The sequence below is a fragment of the Calypte anna genome, chromosome 33, assembly GCF_003957555.1.
Source record: "Calypte anna isolate BGI_N300 chromosome 33, bCalAnn1_v1.p, whole genome shotgun sequence".
NCBI classification, from domain to species: domain Eukaryota; kingdom Metazoa; phylum Chordata; class Aves; order Apodiformes; family Trochilidae; genus Calypte; species Calypte anna.
The window spans coordinates 20,339-40,012 of record NC_044275.1 but is presented as its reverse complement, the minus strand read 5'-3'; the positions used below and the strand labels follow the sequence as shown (position 1 = coordinate 40,012).

The window sequence follows — 19,674 nt, the reverse complement described above, 5'->3', positions numbered from 1 at the left end:
AAAAAAAACCCAAAAAACAAAGGAAAAAAAACCCAAAAACCGAACCTAAGCAAAAAAACCCCCAACAAAAACAAGAAACCAAAGAAAACCCCAAAACCCCAAAATAAAAAAACCCCCCAAAAATCTCCCCAAATTTAAAAAAAAAAACCCCAAAGAAACAAAAAAACCCCCCAAAACCCAAAAAAACCTCACCAAAAAACCCCCAAAAAACAAAACCCAAAAAACAAAACCCAAAAAACAAAACCCAAAACCCTCCCCCAAAAAGCCAAACAACCCCCCAAAAAAAACCCCAAACCCCAGAAACTCAAAACCCACTCAAGAAACCAAAAAGTAACAAAAAAGAAAAAAAAAAACCCCAAAACCTAAAAAAAAAAACCCCAAAAAACAACCCCCCCCAAACCCATAAAAACCCAGAAACCCAAATCCCCCCCAAAAACCAAAAAGTAACAAAAAACAAAAACCCCAAGAAAACCAAAAACCCCAAAATCCCCCCCCCAAAAAAAACCCCAAACAAAAAAACCCCCCAAAAACCCCAACCCCCCCCCAGTTGCTCCCACACAAAGCTGCCCTGCACACACCACCAGCTCTGAGCTTTTCAGTACAAAATGGCTTTTTTTTTTAAAAAAAAAAAAAACAAAACAAAACTGCTGAACTCTGCAGCTCTGGTTTGTTGTTGCCCCCACTCTGGGGTTTTGTCCCTTCAGCCTCGGGGCTGCTCCTGGCTCCGGCCCCCCTCAGGGTTTTGGGGTCTCAGGGAGCTCAGCAGAGGGGTTGGGAGCCCAAGTCCTGGTTGCTCCTTGGCCTCAGTCCTCCTGTGCCCGCTGGCCACTGGCCACGTGGCCATTAGCCCGGCTGGACCCGTTGCTGGGGGTCCCTCTGGGGGTTCCTTTGGGGGTCCTGGGTGTCACCTCCTCCTCCTCAGAGCTGCTCTCCACGTCGCTCCTGTCGTCCTTGGACACCTGAAAGGGTTCAGAAATCCAGGTGGGGAGGGGAGAAAAAGGGGGGAAATGAGGTGAAAAAGGGCAGAGGAAGGAGCTGGGGGGGCTGTGAGGAAGCAGTTTGCCCCTGGTTTATTGAGTATTTTTTATTTTTATTTATTTATATTTTTTATTTATTTTTATTTATTTTTATTTTTGTTTATGTATTTTTAATTTTTATTTATTTACATTTATATTTACATTTATATTTCTATTTATATTTACATTTATATTATTTTTATTTATTTATATTTCTGTTTATTTTTATTTTGGAGAAGCATTTTCCCCTCTGTTTTATTTACTATTTTTTTATTTATTTTTATTAATATTTATTTATTTTGAGGAACCATTTTCCCTGTTTTATTTTATTTTATTTTAATTTATTTGTATTTATTTTAATTTATTTGTATTTAGTCTGAGGAACCATTTTCCCTCTGTTTTATTTATTTTAATTTATTTTAATTTATTTGTATTTATTTTAATTTATTTGTATTTATTTGTATTTTAATTTATTTTAATTTATTTGTATTTATTTGTATTTATTTTTATTTATTCTGAGGAACCATTTTCCCTCTGTTTTATTATTTTTTATTTATTTTTATTTTATTTATTCTGAGGCACCATTTTCCCTCTGGTTTTTGGGACCTTTCACAGCAGACCCAGGTGCTTTCTGCCCACAGGAGGGCACTGCACCAGCACACAGACCCAAACCCCCAAAACGTGAAGGAAAAGATCAGAAAAGTGGCTCCAGCTGCAATAAAACCCAAAACCACCCGGGGGGTGCCCGAGCCCCAAACTCCCCAGTGCTGCAGGCTCCGTGCTCTGCCTGCCCCCCAACTCCTCTGCAGCTCCCAACCCTCATTTGATTTCGTTTTTCCAAGGATTTCCTTCTCCTCTTGCTTGCTCCGGGTCAGGGTTGGGGCTTGTCCTGGGTTGGGCCAGGATAAAGGTGATTTTCTGTCTTGTGCTCTTAGCTGAGTCTCAAGCCCCACATTGGGGTTTCCATTTTCCTGTCTATTTGTATAGATTTAGTAATTTTTCCTATTTATCACAGAATCACAGAATGGGCTGGGTTGGAAGGGAGCTCAGAGCTCATCAGCTCCAACCCTTGATCCACTCCCACTGCAGTTCCCAGCCCATGGCACTCAGTGCCACATCCAGGCTCTTTGGAAAGATCTCCAGACACGGAGAATCCACTACTTCCCTGGGCAGCCCATTCCAATGCCTGATCACCCTCTCCAGAAAGAAATTCTTTCTCATCTCCAACCTAAACCTCCCCTGGCACAACTTGAGACCCTTTGTGCCCTCTTGTCTTGCTGAGAGTTGCCTGGGAAAAGAGCCCAACCCCCCCCTGGCTCCAACCTCCTTTCAGGGAGTTGGAGAGAGTGATGAGGTCTCCCCTGAGCCTCCTCTTCTCCAGCCTCAACACCCCCAGCTCCCTCAGCCCTTCCTCACAGCAATTCTGCTGGATCCCTTCACAGCCTCCTTGCTCTTCTCTGGACCTGCTCCAGAACCTCAAGCTCCTTCCTGAGCTGAGGGGCCCAGAACTGGACACAGGACTCAAGCTGTGGCCTCCTCCCCAGGGGCAGAATCCTCTCCCTGGATCTCTTGGCCACACTCTTCCTCATCCAGGATGCCATTGGGATTCTTGGCTACCTGGGCACACTGCTGGCTCATGGTCACCTTCCAGGTCCCTTTCTGCCACTCTGGAGCTCCCCATGGGGTTGTTGTGGCCAAAATTCAGGATCCAGCACTTGGAATGTTGAACCTCATCCCGTTGGGGCTACACCTGGCTGCAACCAGGATTCAGGGAGTTGGAGAGAGTGATGAGGTCTCCCCTGAGCCTCCTCTTCTCCAGCCTCAACACCCCCAGCTCCCTCAGCCCTTCCTCACAGCAATTCTGCTGGATCCCTTCACAGCCTCCTTGCTCTTCTCTGGACCTGCTCCAGCACCTCAATCTCCTTCCTGAGCTGAGGGGCCCAGAACTGGACACAGGACTCAAGCTGTGGCCTCACCAAGGCTGAGCACAGGGGCATCATTCCTGTTTCATTAAAGTTGTGTAGTTTGGTTTCCAACCCATCAGTCTCTCTCCCTTATTCTCTCTCCTTTCTTTATCAAGGAGCAGAGAGAGATGAATAGAGAGCATCTGGTACTTGGTTTCATTGCTGGGCCAGTGTTAAACCCTGACAGGGCTTTTCAAAGAGCAGGAAGTTTTTTAAATTAAGGGGAAGATCTGGCTGGAAGCCAGGAAAAAGTTAATGATCTCCAGGCTTGATTTGATGGCCCTGTTGGATGGACTGGCTTCTGGCTCTTGCCAGAACTTTTAATATCTTTTTTTTTTCCTACCCCCTCCCCTCAACTCTTCTGCTCTGCTGGAAGTTCAAAGGGTGACTGGAAGGAAGCAGAAATCCCTCGAAATGTTTCCCATTATTTAGGGACTGTTCTGCTCCTTTTTGCACAAAGCAGGGGATTTCTACTGCCTCCTTCCACCCCAGCCCAGTGTTAAGGAGCACTAAAGAGATACCAGAAGGCTCTGTGAGGACATAAAAGCAGAAAGGTGAAGGTCATGCAGCCAGCTGTCAGCAGACACTGCTCTGACCTTTGGAAAAAAGCTGCTTTTTAGGATCCTGTCAGAACCAGCACTGCCTCAGCCAGGGAGAGAAATGTTTGAAGAGAAGGCAGCAGCCACCAAAGCCCCAAGAGCACAGCTTTGCTTTTGTCTCAGCCTTGAACCAGACACAGCCACGTTCCAGTGAATAAATAGAAGCAGAGATCACACTTACATGCAAAGGATGAAGCTGTCCAGCTCCAATCTGGCACAGAGAAAAGGAGAAAAGAATGAAGAAGACAGAGCTTAGAGTCCTTTCTCTGGCTAGGTCACCTGGACAGGAGAGAACCAAGGAAAGCAAAAAGATGTAGACCTCAGGATGCAGAAATAGCTGCACAGACAGAAAATGAGACATTTGCAGCAGCAGCTGTGGGGAACAGATGAAAAGCTCATGTGCATACCCTGAGACTTGCCCTCCCCTGACAATTGCTGCCACAGACAACTGAGAAATATTTCTCAAGGTTACATTCCACGTGGAGGGGCAGCTCAGAAGTCAAAATAAAGGAGAGCCACGGAGAGAAACCCAGAATACCAAATATCTGATCTGGAAAAGCATTTCTGCCACGAAATCAGCCAGGGCTCCCTGGGAAGGGAAGTTGGCATCTGGTGGGGAAGCTGGGTGGGTGTCAAGTGAGTTCCTAGACTGGTTGGCTCTGTCTTGTGCTGCTGCAGCTGAATGACACCTTTCTGCTTGGCAACTGAGGCTGCAGCCAAAAGTCAGCATTGTTTGCTCTCAGGGCAGGAGCTGTTGCTAACCAGCTGCCACCCCCCCCTCTCTCTGAGACTCCCAAGACAAATTGAAATTCAATCCTCAGGCCTGAAGCCAGACTGCACCCCATGAGGCCAGGGACAACCAGCAAACCCAGCTGCATTTCTGCTAACCCTTTCTCCTCTGCACTCAGAGCCAGGAGGCTCTGGGAGTGCCAACAAGTGGAGGATGCACAACCCCCAGCCCAGCCCAAGAACCTTCAGCTGGTTGGAAAGCTGGAAAACAATGAGTGTTCAGAAAAAAGAGCCCACTGCCACCACCTTCAGCTCCAAGCAAGTGCATGACAGGTCTGTCATTATCACTGTTATTACAACATTCTGGAAAATTGTTGCCCTGAATGAAGAGAGAGGAAAGCATCCCTGCTTTTGCATACACCTGGCAGCTCAAGTCAGCAGAGCAACCAAGGTGAAAAGAAACAAACCCCAAAAAAAACCCCTAGCACTCTACAAAGCACTCCTGATGCAAATCCCTCAAGAACTCATTCCAGCCCTCACTGGGGGGCCCAGTTTTTTGGGGGATTGCCTGACAGGCCTTGCAGGAAAGATGAGCCCAAGCAGGCAGCAGCAGCCTTACCTTTCCCCGCACGAGGGCCTTGTAGGCAGTGCGAATGATGAGATAAGACCAGATGATATGCAAGACCTGCAAGGTTACCAAAAGCCCATTGAAGAGCCACCAGGAAGGGTAAGGACCGATCAACTCCCAGCTTTCAAAAAGGGTTGTATTCAAAATCCTAAAAGAGATGCAGAAAGACATTACAGACCGAGCGTGCGCGGGGCCGTGGCCTCCAGCCCTGGAGAGGGGTGGCCAGATGCACACCAGTTTGTGGCTCACTTAAGCATCTGTCACTCTGCTGCTGGCAGAGTGGCTCTTGCCAGAGCTAGGAGACAGACTTCAAGCTAATTAGAAACATTTGAGCTGAGCAACAACCAGGAGAAGATGTGAATGTTCTGCAGTTGGGTGACAGGCACCGAGCGGCTGCCAATTTCCTGCTCCAAAGCATCAACATTTATCATCAACTTGAGAGGAAGTGATGTCAAGCTGCACAGGTCATCAAAACACCAGTTAACACGTTCAGACTTGGGCAGTCTTCACCTGTATTTAAAGATCAGGAAGGAATTTTGTTCCCAGGAGGATTCCCTCCCTGTGTGCAATTCTCTTCCCCCAGATTTTTATAGATTCCTCCTGCCGAGCCAAAAGCCAAGAAGCTGCTTTATGGACAGAGCTTTCTGCTTGCTTTCATTATTGTTTTGCTGTTCTTGTGGCTGGGAGTTACTGCCAGTGCTTAATTTAGTAAACACTTGAGATTTTATTAAGTTGGGAGGTATGGAGAGACCTTTAAAGACATCAATAATTTCACACAGCTTTTAACACTTCGCATGAAAAAAACAAATCCTTTAAACAGGAACCCAAGTGCCCCAAAATGCAGCTACAGAACTCCTGGCCACTTTCTGGACTAATTACATGCAATTCCAGAGATCTGTTGGTGTTTTCTGCTCATTAGGGAAGGGGATCTGCAATACTGCTCCAAGCTTGCCAGATTTCTCTACCAAGATGAGGAATTACATTACAGCCAGTGGAAAACACATTAAAGATTTACAGGTCTGCTGAGCAGGAGCATGATGCAAGAGCATCACCTCATGACAAACAGCAGCAATAAAAACAATGACAACTATCTCATTGGCTCTGGAAGGAGCCTCTGAAGACCTAAGAATTAGAGTTCTCCCTTCTCTAAATGCCTTTGATGCATTTACTGGGGAAGAAGCAAGAGCTTTCATTGCAACCCCAACACCAAAGTGTAAGTTTTGTTTCTGCCTCCCACTGGGATACCCAAAAAGAGTGGGAATGCAAGGTGCCCATTGCCTAGGAAATAAATACATGCAGTAAACCCAAAATAAACTGTGTGCTCATCAGGTGTAACCGAATTTTCCTCACTCTTCCCACACAGAAACAAGAAGTGGGTAACAGCTCATCAACAGCAGAACCTCACCAAGCCTGACCCACTGGGGTGAGAGGGAATCTCATTACAGGAGGATGAGCTATAAGCCATTTAGCCAAGGTTTTACCTCCCAAGAAACCTAAGACTTATTTCAGGGTCAGAAGAGTCACAACACAAGGACAGGACACAAGTGTCACAAGAAGCAGAAACTGCAGTGATGAATAAACCAGATACTTAAAAATCAAATTTACCAAGAGACCTCGTTTGGAACTATTTCCAGAACTTCTTCAGAGAAGCAAAGAACCCTTGAAGTTTTTTTCAGAGCAGATATAGCTGACTTGGCTACAGCTAACAAGCCCTGTCATCACTTTGCAGGAGGAGGAGAGGGGCCAGCTGTGCATTAGGATTCTGCTCACTCTCAGCTGATTGCTGAGAGGTTTCTTCACATCCCTACTCCAATGCACTGCTCCTAACAGCACTTGGGTTGTCTGCAGCTTCAGGCTGAAATGCTTGCAAGAAAAATGCAAAGGTTTTCTTTAAAGGACTGAGAGAACAAAGAAGACCTTCCAGGTGCTTACCAGAAAGGATAAATGCCCAACCGTGTAACAATGAAAACGACACCAAAGAGCATGAAGAAAGCATCACAGAGTCGTTGGTACTTGGCATAATTAGCTAGCTTTGCAGCCTAAAAGAGACAAGAAACATGAGAACATTATTCCCTTTGTGCACTCATGTAATTACCAGCCTGCAGAGCCTCCAAAACCCCTCAAGCCATCACATTTTGTAAGGAGTTTGGAGCGTTTAAGGATTATGCTCAGCACTAAAGCAGTTATGATGAAAAGCTGACAAGGCAGGATCAGCAGCACAAGTTTGATGGCATATTTCATGTAGTTTTAAAGAAAGGGAAAGTCAGCTTGCTCCCCTGAGCCCCCACCAGCAGTTGGTCTGCAAAGATGTGAGAGGAAACTCACCTCTAAAAGGAAATCTGATGCATCGTGGAGGCAGAGCACCAGAGTCCCAACCCGCACCATGTTGTTCATGTAAGAGAAGGTAATGAGTCCTATTGTAGCCAAATGATGGACAAACATGATCAGGAAATCCTGGAAACAGAAATAAAAGTGAATGAAGACTCTCTGGCTGTCAAATAAACACAAAAGTTTGGAACAGGGCCACACACCTGACTAATGGGGTCATAGATTACTTTAGTTCAGACTCTGACTCCCATTTCAGATAAAGCATCATCACACAACATCAACATCACCACTGATGCTTCCAGAAAGGTCTTTCCCAGCATTTCTGTGCCTGGAAAGCCAGAGCTCTGCACAGGCAGGCACAGCACAGCCTCTCTGGCACACAACTGCAAGGTAAAGACAAGTATGATGCCTGCAGACCCCACCAGAAATGCTGACAGCACAGAAACTGCCCCTTGGTTTTGGCATTTCACTCCTCCTGCTCTTCCTTTCAGCTCTTGGCAGAAGTGTTAAGTACTCTGCTGTTCCTGTTGTCAGCATGCAACAGCCTGCCAGGGCAGAACAGGCACAGAACCCACCATAACCCAACAGCAAGAACTGGGCCACTTCATTAAAAAAAAAAAAATAAAAAAAAAGATGTTTACAATGCACACACGTTCAGGGCTGGTTTCCAGTTTAGCCCCCTGGCTCCAATACTTCCCTGGGAAAGTGCCCTACCAGTGGGGAATGTAATCTGCTTTGTTAAAGCCAGAGTACAAAATTAAATATAAACAGCATCACAGATGCTCTTAATCACTCCCTTTCTGCCTGTAGAGCCTCACCTGATGCTATTTCAGTACAGAAAAAAAGATTTAAAAAAAAAAACAAAAAACAAACAGAGGCAAATCTTTCTTTCTGAACAGTCAGTGGAAGAGCTGGGATAATTTGCCACTTTGCAGAACTGAAGCAATAAACTATGATTTATGATGAACTGTTTTCCAGCAGCAGCAATCAGCCAATCCTAGAAGACAGCAATTGGATTCCAGCAATTGTTACCATCCTGCTACACAAACATGAAAAATCCATTTCAAAGCAGCATTTATTATTGCTTTAGTGCTTGCCATTTTTTCCCCAGCTCAGCAAGGTACTGCTTTGAACCTCTCATGTTTTCTTGCAAGCCTTCTAATTACTTTTTTTTTTTTTTTTTTTTTACCCAATTGCTTGATAACTTTTTATTGGGAGGTAATGAGAGATTTTCTTCTCTCCTGGAAGGTGAAAGGGACTCTCAAGGATACACCAGGCTTCTCCCTTTTTCCCAGGGACTGGGTAGTGACTCAAGAAAGAAACAGAGATGTGAATGAAGAAGAAAATAGTTATTACTATGCCTCAGCCATACTGGCCAGACACACTGATATTTTTTGTTAGTCCTGTCTAATTAGCAAAGTAATTAATGCAACTCTGGTTGACCTCACCTTCCGTTTAATGTCTGTAAACTGAGAAAACATGAGAGACCAATAGAAGGCCAGCTCCAAGATATAGTAATAATAAAGCCTGGATGTTAGAGGCTGGAAAACAAACAAAGATAGCACAGTTAAAGACAAAGTACTTGACAATTTACATCAAAATTTATTTTCTCTTTCCTTGCCATCCCACTCTGTCCCTTTAGAATGCTGAGCAGTAAGTTAAGAGATTCAGAATTAAAGTTTAGGGAAAACCAGCTTAAGCAAAAGACTCCTTTCTCCAGGCTTGGTCACACAAACACTTTGTGTTTCAAACAAAAGGAGTAAAATTCAAAAAATTTTAAAATAAAAAAAAAAATTTTACTCCTTTACTCAAAAGGAATAATCCCTTGGCAGGATTTACAACACATGCTCTTGGATTAGGACAACCAGACACTGAAACAACCTGGTTGGTCTCTACACAATAATTGCTGCATAATGAAAATTAACACTGGAAATGAGTTACTAGCAGAATTTTCTGCATTTTGGGTTTTTTTTTTTTCCACTAGAAAACTGACCAGGTTGCAGCCTGTGCAGCATCCACCCAGCAGGATAATGAGAAGCATTCCAGTCTACTGAGATTCAATTTGCTATCAACAAAAAATAAAACCTGAAATTGTGCAAAAAGCTGGAATCTAGTGTTTAGCACCTACCTGAAAAGGGTAATTGTACCAGCACTGTCGTGTGTCCCAAAACCAGGGTGCCTAAAGGGAAAAAGGAAGTTATTATTCACTGGGTTTCTTCTTCCCTGTCATCTCAGGCAGTGGACTGTTTCACTGGAATTTTATCTTGATTTTATCACTCAAGCTAAATTTATTACAAAACAGCAAAACTCACCGTCCAGAGAAACCTGATTCCATAAAAAAATATACTTAAATAAAATGTAAATCTCCACCTGGAAAAAAAAAAAAGAAGCAAAAATTAAACTTAGGAAACAGAAATAGCTTCTGGTCAACATTTATAAAATGATAAAGTGAAAAAAAAACTCCCACATTCTGACACCTGAAAAGGTTTCACCCACCAAATTTCTTTTATTTAATGTAAGAATAAACCTCTTGAAGAGTTTTCACACCACACAGAACTTTGCATCAACAAGACAAGTCAGAAATAAAGTTCAGAGTGGGCATGCATCAATTCATATGCTTTAATATATAACAAGATATTCTGTTATCCAGAAGGTATCCTAATATATGTCTTTGTCCCTCTTACCTTGTGGCTTTAAGTAGACAAAACCATACTGGGAGGAAGAATTAATATGCAGAAAGTTACTGGAAAGGGAAGAAACCAGCACAGAAGAAATAACAAGTCAGGAAAAAATACTCAGATGCTACTACACTAACAGAGGTAACTGCAAGCACACAGAAAGAAACAAAGAACAAAAGAATGAACTGAAATGAAAAGAACAGGGATCCAAGAAGTGTCTGTAAGGGTATAATCCATCACTTTGTGAGCCATGAGGGCATTCTGGAAATAAACACTGCTCTGCAATGTAAGTGTTGTGCAGACAGCAGACTTCTTTTCAGTCTCATTACTTGTGCTGAGCACATGCAGAGGCACACATGCACTCAGGGGTGCTGCACTGGCCTTAAGGACCTGGGCCACTATCTATAAAGTTGGTTGTGGCTGGCAGGAGGAGCTCCTGTGCATGTGTTCTGCTCCCTCATGCACCCACACTAAATACTTTAGCTGACCAACACCTAAAAAGCCCTCCCAGCTTCTTCTGTTTGCTTCTCCAGGAGCTCCTCTTCCAGCAGCCAAGCCCAAGACACTCCAGACCAGGATTTTAGTTAGAAAAGGCAAGACACTTGATCAGCTTGGCCCCTGCACACACATACATGCTCTCACAAAATTTAGTGAGGGTGGTGGGTTTGTCCTGGTTCCTCCGATGCCGAAACCACCGCTGGATCTTCCGAACGTCCCAGTCCAGCTGTTTTGCCAAGCCTTCCAACCTCTTCCCATCTGGAGACTGAAGGAAAAAAAAATCAAACAAGGCTCATTTCTCCTGCTCCTCAACCTGCTTGCACTCTGAGATCCCCCTCAGCAGCATGGCAGAAGTGATGCCCAGGTCACCAAACCCCCCAGGATGGCATGAGGTGCGGACTAGAAGCAGGAACCCCTTGCCAGAAATGTTAATTCATCCTTAAACTCCATAAGCCACTAATTACTTAATTATTCAGAATGCTTTTGGTTGAACATTTCCTCATCTATTTCATCATTTGATGACAAAGAATGCAATTGTTCTGTTTCTTAATTTGGGAGAGGAAAGAGCTTTTAAAATGTCCTGTCCTGCCTGTTAAAACTTGCACAGCAACTCAAAGAGTCCAGAACTCAGGCAGATCAAAGCTGAACACATTTAAGGGTTGCTACACACTCCAAGTTTAGGGAAATTTTAAAGTGAGAGTTGGTTTAACACGCTGGATATTTGTGTGTTCCAAAGGAGCATCATGGAGATGCTGATATTTTCGTTATCAAAGTTGATTAATAGAACTCAATTTGAAAAAATAAATAACAGTACTGACTGGCAACTCTACTTTATTTAAATAATGACATAAATGGATAAGAGACAAAGTGAACAAAACCTGATAACTACCTCTAAAATGGCCCAGTGGGGAGATAAGCCACGTTAGTGTCAGACCAGATTCCTTTTAACAAGCTCTGCCAGGGAGCTCTTACAACTGAAAGATGATAAACACATTTTACCACTCGAGTTACAGACAAACCCCCAAAACTGTGCAGAACACTGATTTAATCAAGTCACCAGACTGCTCAACTGAAAAGCCAAATAATCTCTCATTTCATTTGCAGTGTTGAGCCCAGGACTTTCCTGTCACCCCATCACACCCAGAGCTCTCTGCACTTTCCCAGGGTTTAATAGTTGGGGCTGTCTGACACTTCTGCACTGGAAGGGAACCCACCTCAAAGGAGAATTTACAGAGCTTTGATTCCAGAACAGCAATGAAATCTTTCCCCTGCATCAGTGCCACCCCATGTTCAGCTTCTCCAAACAAGCAGACACCAGCACACTGAGTTAAATGTCTCAGTATTCTTTTCATATGCTGGATAAATTCTGCATAGCATGCAGTCCCCATGGGCTTCTTAAAACATTAATTTCAAAGACATCCCCTCCATAAAAGTCCTCCCCAGAAACAGCATCAAAACACGTGGACTTTGCAGTTCACACCTCGTCCCAATGCCCTCAAAACTTTCATGTTCCCATGAGGCAAATTTTAGCAAAGCTTTGGTATCATTTCCCTTCCATTTACTGAGCACTTTATCTGCTCCACTCAGAGTGAAGTTCAGCATCAGAAAATCAGAGCACAAAACCTTCCATTTTCATTCTCTTTAATGAAAACCTATCGTGCTGTCTGTGTGCCTTTCACTGTCACCACTCAACTGAATTCTGTAATTCTGGAGCAAAGAATTGAACAGGAAGGCCATGGATCAATCAAAAGAAAAACCTACTGCCAATATGAAATATCTTACCCTTTCTCAGGGCACACTCCCATTGACTGAACACTTTTTCCTTAAATAACTGACTTCTACTGTGACAGCTGCTGTCCAGTTCCACAGTAGATGGCAAAAAAACAAAGAAAAAGAGGAAGGCATTCACACAATTGGTCAATAAAACCAGCAAAGGAACAAATCTCAAGGGAAAAGGGGAGCATTTTTCCAGTAGAAAGTTTAAATATTCTGGTAAATTTCTTTTTAGGCCAAGAATTACCAGGAGTTAACATCTGGACAATGGGATGGCACTAAAGGAAGAGATCTGGTACCTTTCTAAAAAAGATCATCTTTATCCTGACCCAAACCAGGACAAAAGGGAACATTTATTTATTAAAAAAAAAAAAGTTTCTTCTGTGGCAAAAAGCACAGGTCAGTCACAGAGAGAACTGCTACAAGGATATGCCAGGGGCAAAGTAAAATGAGTATGGTGATTGTGCAGGCACAGTGTGAAATGCATCCCTCTTTAACTGGGGAGGTGGAAGCAGAAAGTTCCCCCCCTCCCTTTACTTCTAGGCCTCCATTTCTAGCAGAATGTGAAGCAGGACTCACCTTAGTGATGGATGTAAACACTTTCTCTAAAATTGCATTGGGCTGGGCTCTGTGAGGTCCACTGTCCTGAATGCCAAGGTTTATGGCACATGGCTTGGCAATAAACCTGGAAGAGTTCCCAAGAAAGAGTTGGATTAAAAAAAGAGAACTGTTTCCTTCCTCCAGAAATCCCCCTGAGGGGTCACCAACTGCAAAACCCATCCCAAAAAGCTCTTGAAGATGTTCACTCTGCCCAGGTGACCTTTAGTTAGTCCAAATGGCAGCTGCAGAGAGCACCAAGAGGAGACACAACTAGAACAGAATCCCAAATCTTCATGTTCTTGGCTTGGAAGTATTAGAATCCTCACAGGGGGATTCTCATGACTTAAATAAAATAATAGATTTGGGGAAAATCAAGTGGCTTGTTTCCTTCAGAGAATGAGGAAGAGGTAAGGAGTCACCTGCTCTGGTATCTCCCTCAGTTTTGCTGCTCCTCTGGATCAAAATGGGCACCAGATTCCAAGGAAAATGTATTTGTTACCTGAATATGTGAATTGTTTGCTCTCCTGTTGGTGGGTAAGAGAGAAGGGTTTGAAGGAGCAAGTTTTATTGGGTTTTTTAATCAATTCTTTAGAAAGAGCAAGAACAACCTCTTTCTCTAAACTAATCTTGAAAAGGACCCAGTATTTGCATCATTAAATCTATTTTCCTTCAAAACAGAGATTATTTCAGAGATAAATGAAGCCAACAAATTACACATTTGCATCCCATTTAGCTGCCATCAAGCAGAAAAAGCAGCTTTTCCCAACACTTGCTACCATTTTTCTTTGGGTTTTGAAGGAGAGCTGAAAATTCAGGAGAACCTCAACTCTTTAGTGCTCCAGCAGTTCTTGTGAAGAGGTTGTCAGGACTTCAGGAACAAATGGCTGTGGAAAAAACCCTACTTGCCTAAAGATACTCAGAGTTTGGGTCAGTTTCCTCATGTAATAGAGAAAAAAAAAATAAAAAACCCTGCAAATTCAATTATTATTCTGTGGAGTTTTCTTTTGTTTTAAGAATCAGAAGGGAAGGAATAGTTACAAAAGCTCTCAGTGATCCCTACAAAGTTTTGGCATTATTCTGCAATTCAAAACTTGAAACACCAAGGAAAGCAGAAACAGAATCTCCCCAGGAAAAGCAAATAAAATACAGACTTCACTTTGGGACTTAAAGACTGCAAAAAACCAAACAGCAAACCCAATAGACTCAAAAATTTGCATGAAACTCTTCCTGAGCAGTACATTTCCTCCACCAGCAGCCTTAGGGAAAAAATACAGATATTTCCAGAAATCAGGGAAAGAATAAATAAAACCCAAGAGTAAGCAACAGGCTACAGATGCCACAGAGGACTCAAGTTACTCAGTTAAGTCTGTGGGTGACCAAAGAGCAAACCAAAAAAAAAAAACCCCACAAAGGTGCAGAGTAGCAGCCAGACATCAACACAAGCAAAAGACACAAGCAGGGAGTCCCAGGCACAGAAACAGGAAGGAAAAAGGATGGTAGCACTGGATTTCATTACTTTTAAGGAAGTTTAAGCCCTAAGTGAGCTTCTCTAACTCTGCAAGTAATGGCTGTGCCCAGGCTTGGTGCTCACCAGTCTGCTGAAGAGCCACAGCCCAATTGCTTCAACCCTGGCACCTTGCAGGAGGACTATGGAGTGATTAATCCTCCTGTTAGTCAGAAAAATAGATGTTGTTTTCTGTAGATATGGAAAACTCACATTTAAAACCTCATTGGCATGCTAGATTTTTGGTCACAGATGTTTCCAGATGTGTAAGTTTGGTGCTGGAGCCCACAGAAAAAAAAATAAATTCTGCATTGTGCCAGCAGTTCAATACCAAAAGAAAAAGGCTGCTCAGGAAGCAGAATTTCCATTCTTGGAAGAGACTCAAAACTGAACAGCACCAGATCACAAGCAACCTGAGCTGACTGGAACATTGGCCTTGCTCTGAGGAGAGGATTGGACAACGTGACCTCCAGAGATGCCTTTTAATCTAAATTATTTTATGACTCCACAGAATTCTTAACTGCAACAACTATTCCAAGGTCAACTTACTGCCACACCTTCCCAGAAGGGAATTATCATCACTTAAACACTCAGATTACACTTTTATGAGCAGGTGTCTGCTCATTGGCTTTAAGTCACCCCTACCAAGCTACCTTTTTTACACTAATAATTAAGACAGACTGATTTTGAAACCAAGTACACAGCCTCATATGTTACAACAACTATGTGCCAAGCATGTTGTACTTCACCAACCCAAAGGCAAAATTATTCCATGAAACCTTCAAGTTTGGTGACTCTATCAGAGCTCTGAAAAGGAAGAACAATTCAGGATGCAGTAAGACCTTAAAAGTATGTAGTAAAAGTAAGAGTTTGCCTCTTCATCATCTCTGTGCTAAGATTAAACCACTTCATTCCACACCTTTCCCTGATTTTCCAGACAGACCAGATGAAGGAGCATCTAAAATCACTTTTATCTCCAGCACAAGCTGCAGATCCTTCCTCAGACCTGCAGAGCAACAAGCATATTTATTACTGAAGGGCATTCCAGTATCAACACACCATATGGATAACAGGCTGGGGATTTTTTTTGTGACTGCAGTGGCACAAGATGTGTCAGAAAAAATAATAGCAAGCATAACTAAGGAAAGAACCACAACACAAACTCGTGGGCAGAAGTTCTTTGTTATCTTGCCTACACAAAAATCTCACCCCTCTGCAACTAAGTCAGGACCTCACCTTCCTCTACGAGTCTTGCCTCAGCTCTAGAGCCATACACACCCCACAAGTGTGAATATTTTACCAAAACTGTGATGCAAAGGTTGATTTATAGGAGCATTCACCAAGAGAAGCATGTGTCAAGTGTCAGTGTCTCAAAAGCACTTCCTCACCCTGAAGATGCAGGAGGAAAGGAAAGAAATGAAGCAAAGCTAAAACAAAAAGAGCTCCACCAGTTTACAACTCAAATTCTGAATCATCAAGTTCAAATGCCAGATTTGTGTCAAGGAAGACACTTGGCACAATCATGCCCCAAAGCCTGAATCACTATTACATGCACAAGGGGATTTTATTAAGACAACCCTGAACTTTTATGAGATGGTTGAAGTGGCAAAGAGGAAAAAGAAAAGCAGTTCTTAAAATGATGGCTTTGTAAAAATAAATGGAAATGCCCTGCATGCTGCTCTCACAACCTGCTTACTTCAGGATCCCACCAGAGACACACGAAGACAGAGCTGAGAAGGAGAAACAGGCCCTGGTCTGGAAGCTTCATTGTGCAGGCAGACGACTTAATTTGTCATTTAACTCCTCCCTACATTAAAACCACAAAAGAAATGTCACAAACCGGGCAGACATTACCAAGACAAAGCAATTGCTAGCAGGAGCAGACTTTGACAAGGTGTGGTAGGATGCAGTGTATCTCTCTTGACATCTCACACTCCAGAGGGAAGGGAACCTTTGGCATCTCCTCCCCAGACTCAGACACCTGAACTGAGCAGGGTTTGGAAAGTGAGACCTTCCTGCCATGGATATTGTTCTGCCTCACAACTCCCTTTCCCTGTCTGCTGGCAAGTGTGAACATTTGATCAAGGCTGGCAGCAAGCTGAGATGAGATTCTGGCACTGCCACGTGTGTGCAATCAGTTTTCTAAAAGCTTTATTTATTTTATAATTTTAGAGAAGAGAAAGATAAAATGGAGAGGACAAAAAAGAGCCTCTTGAATTCCTCTTCTATTGACCTGCTTCATTTTTCTCCACAGTTCACCTACTTCAGTCCAGTCCTCTCCTGTTTCCTTTCTGAAAGCTTCACACTTCTTACAGAAAACCCCCAAAAGAAATCCAGCTTGACTCCCACTCACTTCACTCCTTTACACTCTCAGGAATATTTCTGCCCCTCCAATGGGGAAATTTAAGATTAAATCAACTGTTTAAAGAGGAACACAAGGTGCCTGGGTCTCTTCCACTTGATTTCCTCCATAATCCACTTTCCTAATTAGTATCCCTGCCACCCACACAGCCTGCCCTGCATGTGGCTGGAAGAGATACACATCACAGCAGGGAGAAACCTTTCCCCCAGGGATGGGTTCGATGCTCAGGGATACTCCAGCACATTACAGCATTACACCTGCTCGGGGTGTAACCTGCAGGCACTCAGCTCACTCCGGAGATGCGGGGGATCCACAAAACTCTTTAATAATAATAATAATAATAATAATAATAATAAAAACAATAATAATAATAATACACCAGCCCATGGGAACAAATCCCATTTCCTCCTCCAGGAACTCGCAAGGGAAGGAGAGGGACAAGGCAGAGACCAACACCACAACCAAACCGAGGTTCTGCCGGGCAGGAGGAGAAATAAAAAGTGAATTTCCAACCCCCTCCCCCCGAATTTTTCTTGCATTACCTCAGCACAAGGTACCGCTAGCACCCACGGAGCCCCTCAGGGAGAAAGGAACCTTAGGGGACCGGGGGGGTTTCTCTATGTCGTGACAGACACAGACACCGCTTTTCCCGGCTTACACAATTCTCCTTTTTCACACAAAAAACGCCTCGGGAGAGGCGGCGGCCGGGGAGCTCGGCACGGCCTCAGCGGAAGGCCTCGGCGGGGCCTGAGGGGCGAGCTCGGGGGGGGGGAACTCATCCGAACCGCCCTCCGGAGCCCGTCCCGCCTCGGGCCCGTCCCGCCGCCCCCCGGGGCGCTCGGCAGCCGTTGCTAAGAGACACCGAGGCCTCACCGGGCGCTGCCCCTAAGGCGGGAGCGGGCAGCGTCCCGGCCGCCCCTAGGGACGCCCCGCGGAGTCGGGGCGGAGTGAAAGGCGGAGGGGGGGAGGGAAAGCCCCCGGCGCTCACCTCTCGAAAAGAAGCCGCACGGCGAAGATGCCGAGCGCCAGCGGGAAAGCGGAGAGGACGTGGCCGGCCCGGGGGTACTGCAACCCGCCACCGCCCGGTGGGCCCGGTTCCCCGGCGAGGTCCGCCCACGTCACGTTGTGCGGCAGCCAGAACCGCTCGTTCCAGAACCAGGCCCGCAGCGCCGCCGCGGCCGCCGCCATCTTCCGCCTCCTCCTCCTCCTCCACCTCCTCCTCCTCCTCCTCCGCCGCCGCCGCCGCCGCCGCGGCCACCGCAGCCCCAGCCCCGCCCCCTTCCTTTCGTCCCGCCCCTTTCCCCTTTGCCCCGCCCCTTTCCCCTTTCCCCCGCCCCTTTCGTTTGGCCCCGCCCCATTTCGGGCAGGGCGCGTGCGCCTGGTGCTTGTGCTTCGTCTCGGCCCCGCCCCCACCGCCGCCTCCGCGCGCTCCCGGCTGACCGTTAGGCGCGCGCCGTCGCCTCAGCGCTGCTGTCGCGATAGTCGGGGGGGGGGGGGGAGGGGAAGCAGAAATGTCGCGATAGAGGGAGAAAGAGGGGGAGAAAGGGGGTTTTGGTGGCTCTCGGAAGCCTCTATTTGTTTATTGGTGGACACAGAGGGGTTCTGAGAGAAAAAAAGAAAAAAAAGAAAAAAAAAAAAAAAAGTCTTCGAGACAGTTTCTGCGGGAAGTGTGAAACTCCCCCAAGGTGCAAGGAGGAGACGGAGCTGCTGGAAGGAATCCAGAGGAGGCCATGGAGGTGACCTGAGGGCTGGAGCAGCTCTGGGCAGGCTGAGGGAGTTGGGGTGATTCCGCCCAAAAAGGCTCCAAGGAAACCTCAGAGCCCCTTCCAGTGCCCAAAGGGGCTCCAGGAAAGCTGAGGAGGGAGTTTGGATGAGGGCCTGGAGGGATGGGATGAAGGGGAATGGCCTCAAAATGACAGAGATGAGATCTTGAGAGGAATTCTTCCCTGGGAGGCTGGGGAGCTCCTGTTCCAGGTCCAGGTTGTTTGAGGCTTGGAGCCTCCTGGGCTGGTGGGAAATGTCCCTGGGTGATCTTTGAGGTCCTTTCCAGCCCAAATGATTCCAGGATTCATTAATTCAGGCAGGCTCCCAGCCCAGTTCACCTCTGAAGGGAAGGACCCCAGAGCTGCCAGGACAGTGCAGATTCTCACGTGGAGCCATGTGGTAAGAATCCAAGGATTAGTTCTACTAATATTAACATTCATGTGCAAAACAGAGACCCAAAAGTTCATTGTTTGGCAAAGTTTTAAGATTTTCCTTGCAGCTTTTAAAACATTCAGGAGAATTTGTGGTTTAGCTTCCCACTCTTGGTATGAAGAGTACCAAGTAACCAAACCTCAGGTTTGTACAAGCTTTTTAATTATGTTCTCTCCATAATGCTGGAGAGTTGGTCAGCACCAACTTCCTCATCCATTGCAGCAAATGACCCATCTTTCATCTAATAGCTCTTTTGGCATCTGTCCAGTCAGGAGCAAATTAAATGGCCCATTAAGCACTCAACTGCTATGATAACTAATAGATTCAAGGACAGGCTAGATCATGATCTGTTCACTTTTGGGTTGGTTTGTTTTTTTTTTTTAATCAACAACTTTCTTTAAAAGTACCACTTGTGCTAATTTCTCCTAGAAGATAAATGCTCAGAAAGTCTGCATGAACAGTAAAGGGCTCTTGTATCTCCAAGTCTCACAGCTGCCTGAAATTTAACTAGAACTGAAGTACCTGGTAGCTGCAGCCACCACTGCTTTGCCTCACCCTCACCTAGCTGGGGATGCAATGTAAAATTCAGTGGTGTTTCCTTAGAAACAAGTGGCAGGCATGCTCAACAAATCCAAGGCCACAACAAACACTCTTCCCTCCCTTTTCAAATACATTTGGTGCAATTTCCAGGCAGAAACACATCCGATTGCTGAGCAATGGGGAGGAAACCTGATACCAGGTTTATTTTGTTAGGTAAAGGTTACAGAAAGCAGCATGTGCTTGCACATCATTGCTTTGG

The 19,674-nt window shown here is 45.0% G+C and overlaps 1 protein-coding gene across 1 annotated transcript; it reads right to left on the bottom strand.

Moving 5' to 3' along the window:
• Positions 1-606: 606 nt before the first annotated feature.
• CERS5 (ceramide synthase 5) lies at positions 607-17,876 on the bottom strand (the record flags this gene model as incomplete). The annotated part of the gene is made up of 10 exons (XM_030468181.1): positions 607-959; positions 4,928-5,084; positions 6,869-6,975; positions 7,262-7,390; positions 8,713-8,805; positions 9,393-9,443; positions 9,577-9,634; positions 10,575-10,705; positions 12,793-12,898; positions 17,668-17,876. Coding segments are annotated over 10 exons (1,197 nt in total), but the record flags the coding sequence as incomplete, so codon positions are not given.
• Positions 17,877-19,674: the final 1,798 nt, after the last annotated feature.